This window comes from Halichoeres trimaculatus, unplaced genomic scaffold (genome assembly GCF_033239565.1).
Source record: "Halichoeres trimaculatus isolate MK-OKI-2021-1 unplaced genomic scaffold, fHalTri1.1 fHalTri1_scaffold_87, whole genome shotgun sequence".
NCBI lineage: Eukaryota > Metazoa > Chordata > Actinopteri > Labriformes > Labridae > Halichoeres > Halichoeres trimaculatus.
The window spans coordinates 1,541-4,179 of NW_027437266.1; the positions used below are offsets into that span (position 1 = coordinate 1,541).

The 2,639-nt window shown below is 47.4% G+C and overlaps 1 protein-coding gene across 1 annotated transcript; it reads left to right on the forward strand.

Annotated features, from left to right (window-relative positions):
- The first annotated feature begins 399 nt into the window (after positions 1 to 399).
- On the forward strand, positions 400 to 2,426 carry LOC141786764 (uncharacterized). Its single transcript, XM_074665278.1, has 2 exons — positions 400 to 1,856; positions 2,000 to 2,426. The coding sequence occupies exons 1-2, from the start codon at positions 446 to 448 to the stop codon at positions 2,110 to 2,112; spliced, it is 1,524 nt and encodes a 507-aa protein (XP_074521379.1). The 5' UTR covers positions 400 to 445; the 3' UTR covers positions 2,113 to 2,426.
- Positions 2,427 to 2,639: the final 213 nt, after the last annotated feature.

Genomic DNA, 2,639 nt, shown 5'->3' on the forward strand with positions numbered 1-2,639 from the left:
GAGAGGCTTGTGGAGAGAGATCAAAAGTATGGAGAGCCTGAGACAGGAGCAGGAGGAGGTGGAGAGAAAGGTAAGTATGAGCGGCCTGAGGAGCAGGGAGAGGAGACACAGCCAGGAGCGAGAGGAGAGGGAGAGATGGGATTTGGAGGAGACGCTGAGACAGGAGGTGATGGAGGTAGAGAGAAAGGTAAGTATAGCCCAGATGAGGAGGAGGGAGATGAGACAGCGCCAGGAGCGAGAGGAGAGGGAGAGATGGGAGTTGGAGGAGACACTGAGACAGGAGGAGGAAGAGAGAAGGGTAAGACTGGCCAGGATGAGGAGGGAGGAGAGGAGACGGAGTCAGGAGCGAGAGGAGAGGGAGAGATGGGAGTTGGAGGAGACACTGAGACAAGAGGAGCAAGCACTGAGACAAGAGGAGCAAGACGGAAGGGTAAGACTGGCCAGGATGAGGAGGAGGGAGAGGAGAAGGAGACAGGAGGAGAGATGGGAGAGATGGGAGTCGGGGGAGGAGGAGGAAGTCAGAGGGGTAGGTATGGCCAGGATGAGGAGGAGGGAGAGATGGGAGTCGGAGGAGGAGGAAGACAGAAGGGTAGGTACGGCCAGGATGAGGAGGAGGGAGAGGAGACAGAGCCAGGAGCCAGAGGAGAGGGAGAAGCTGAGACTGAGACTGGAGGAGGAGAAGAAGAGGTTGAAACTGAAGAAGAGAGAAGAAAGAGAGAGATGGGTAGGTTTGGAAAGAAGGAGAACACCGAGAGCTGAAATACTGGGACTGCAGGAGGAGGAGGAGAGACTGAGACTGAAGAAGGAGGAGGAGGAGAGACTGAGACTGAAGAAGGAGGAGGAGGAGAGACTGAGACTGAAGAAGGAGGAAAGAGAGACACAGGTAAGTTTGGAAAGAGGGAGAGAACAAAGAGAGAAATTACTGAGACGGGTGGAGGAGGTGATTCTGACTGAGGAGGAGCTAAGAAAGGCCATACATGACCTGAAGAAGGAAAAGGAGCTGTATGAAAGAAACAGACTGAGACTGAGGGAGGAGGAGGAGGAGAGGCTGAGACTGGAGGAGGAGGAGGAGAGAGTGAGACAGGAAAAGGAAGAGGAGAGCCGGAGACTGAAAGAGTACGAGGAGAGACTGAGGCTGGAGAAGGAGGAGAAGAGACTGAGACTGAAAGAGGAGGAGGAGAGACTGAGACTGAAAGAAGAGGAGGTGAGACTGAGACAGAAAGAGGAGGAGAAGAGACTGAGAGAGGAGAAGAGGAGACTTAGACTGGAGGAGAAAAAGGAGAGACTGAGACTGAAAGAGGAGGAGGAGAGACTGAGACAGAAAGAGGAGGAGAGGGAGCGACAGGGGCTGAAGAAGGAGGAGAGAGAGAGACAGGTAAGTTTGGAAAGAGGAGAACAAAGAGAGAAATTACTGAGACAGGTCAGTCGGACTGAGGAGGAGTTCAGGAAGCTAAGACAGGAGCTAAGAAAGGAGAAGGAGGTGTATGAAAGAAACAGACCCAGACTGGAGGAGGAGGAGGAGGAGAGAAGACAAAGACAGAAAAGACTGAGACAGGAGAAGGAGGAGGAGAGACTGAGACTGGAGGAAGAGGAGAGACTTGATGAGGAGGAGGAGAAGAAGAGCCTGAAACTGGAGGAGGCAAAGGAGAGACTGAGACTGGATGAAGAGGAGGAGGAGGAGAAATGTGGAGGACAGGCACACTCTGGGGAACAGGAGGAAGAGGAAAGTCAGCAACCTCCTCAAAACAGAAGCCTGTTTTCAAGACTGAAACTGCGCCTCCTGGAGCACCAGAGGAACCAGGTCCTCAAGGCCATCACCAGGAGCCAGAAGAAGGAGGCCAAGATCCAGGCCAGGGGTAAGAAAGCAACTTTCAAACCTTGTTGTTTTTTTTTACATTTCTCTGATGAGGAAAAGATTTGATTTGATCAAAACTCTGCCAAATTCAGACGAGCTCTCAGCTTCACTCAAAAGTGACCTCGAACGTTGTGTTTCTTTCAGAGGACGATCCTGTCATCAAGGAGCTTCACACAGGCAGGCAGCAGAGGAAGAGGAGGGAGCTGCAGGAGAAGCAGAAAATCTTGGAGGAGAAGATCAGCGGCAAGACCAGGTAAGGGTTCCAGGAGAAACCCAGCCAAGGAGAAGAGGTAAGGATTTGGTAAGTATTTGGATTATTTAGTGCGCACACGTTTCATCAAACAATTAAAAAACACACTCAACATTTAAACACTTCAATTATTTACAAAAATCAATCAAAAAAAAAATCATAAATAGATTAAATAACCTAGAATAGTTATTTCAAATTAATATAATGTAGAACAAAGTTATTTGTCCTCCTGTGAGGGGGGGTGGTGGCAGGGTAAAAGTTAACATTTAAGCAGTTAAATTGTTTCACATAATCATTTAAATTTTCACAAAAAAAAAAAAAAAAAAAACAATTAAAGACAAAAATAATTTGATAATAATGATAATAATAATAATGATAATAAAAACATTAAAAACCCAGAATAATTGTTTCAAAGTTTAGAACAAAGTTATTTGTCCTCCGGTGAGGGGGGGTGGTGGCAGGGTAAAAGTAAACATTTAAGCAGTTACATTGTTTCATAAAAATCATTAAAATAGTAACAATAAAATAATAATA

Coding starts and splice junctions, on each gene's coding strand:
- LOC141786764 (XM_074665278.1), top strand. CDS start 446: ATGAGGAGGAGGGAGAGGAGAAGGAGACAGGAGGAGAGATGGGAGAGA. Junction 1,857..1,999: donor GGCCAAGATCCAGGCCAGGG/GTAAGAAAGCAA, acceptor TGTTTCTTTCAG/AGGACGATCCTGTCATCAAG.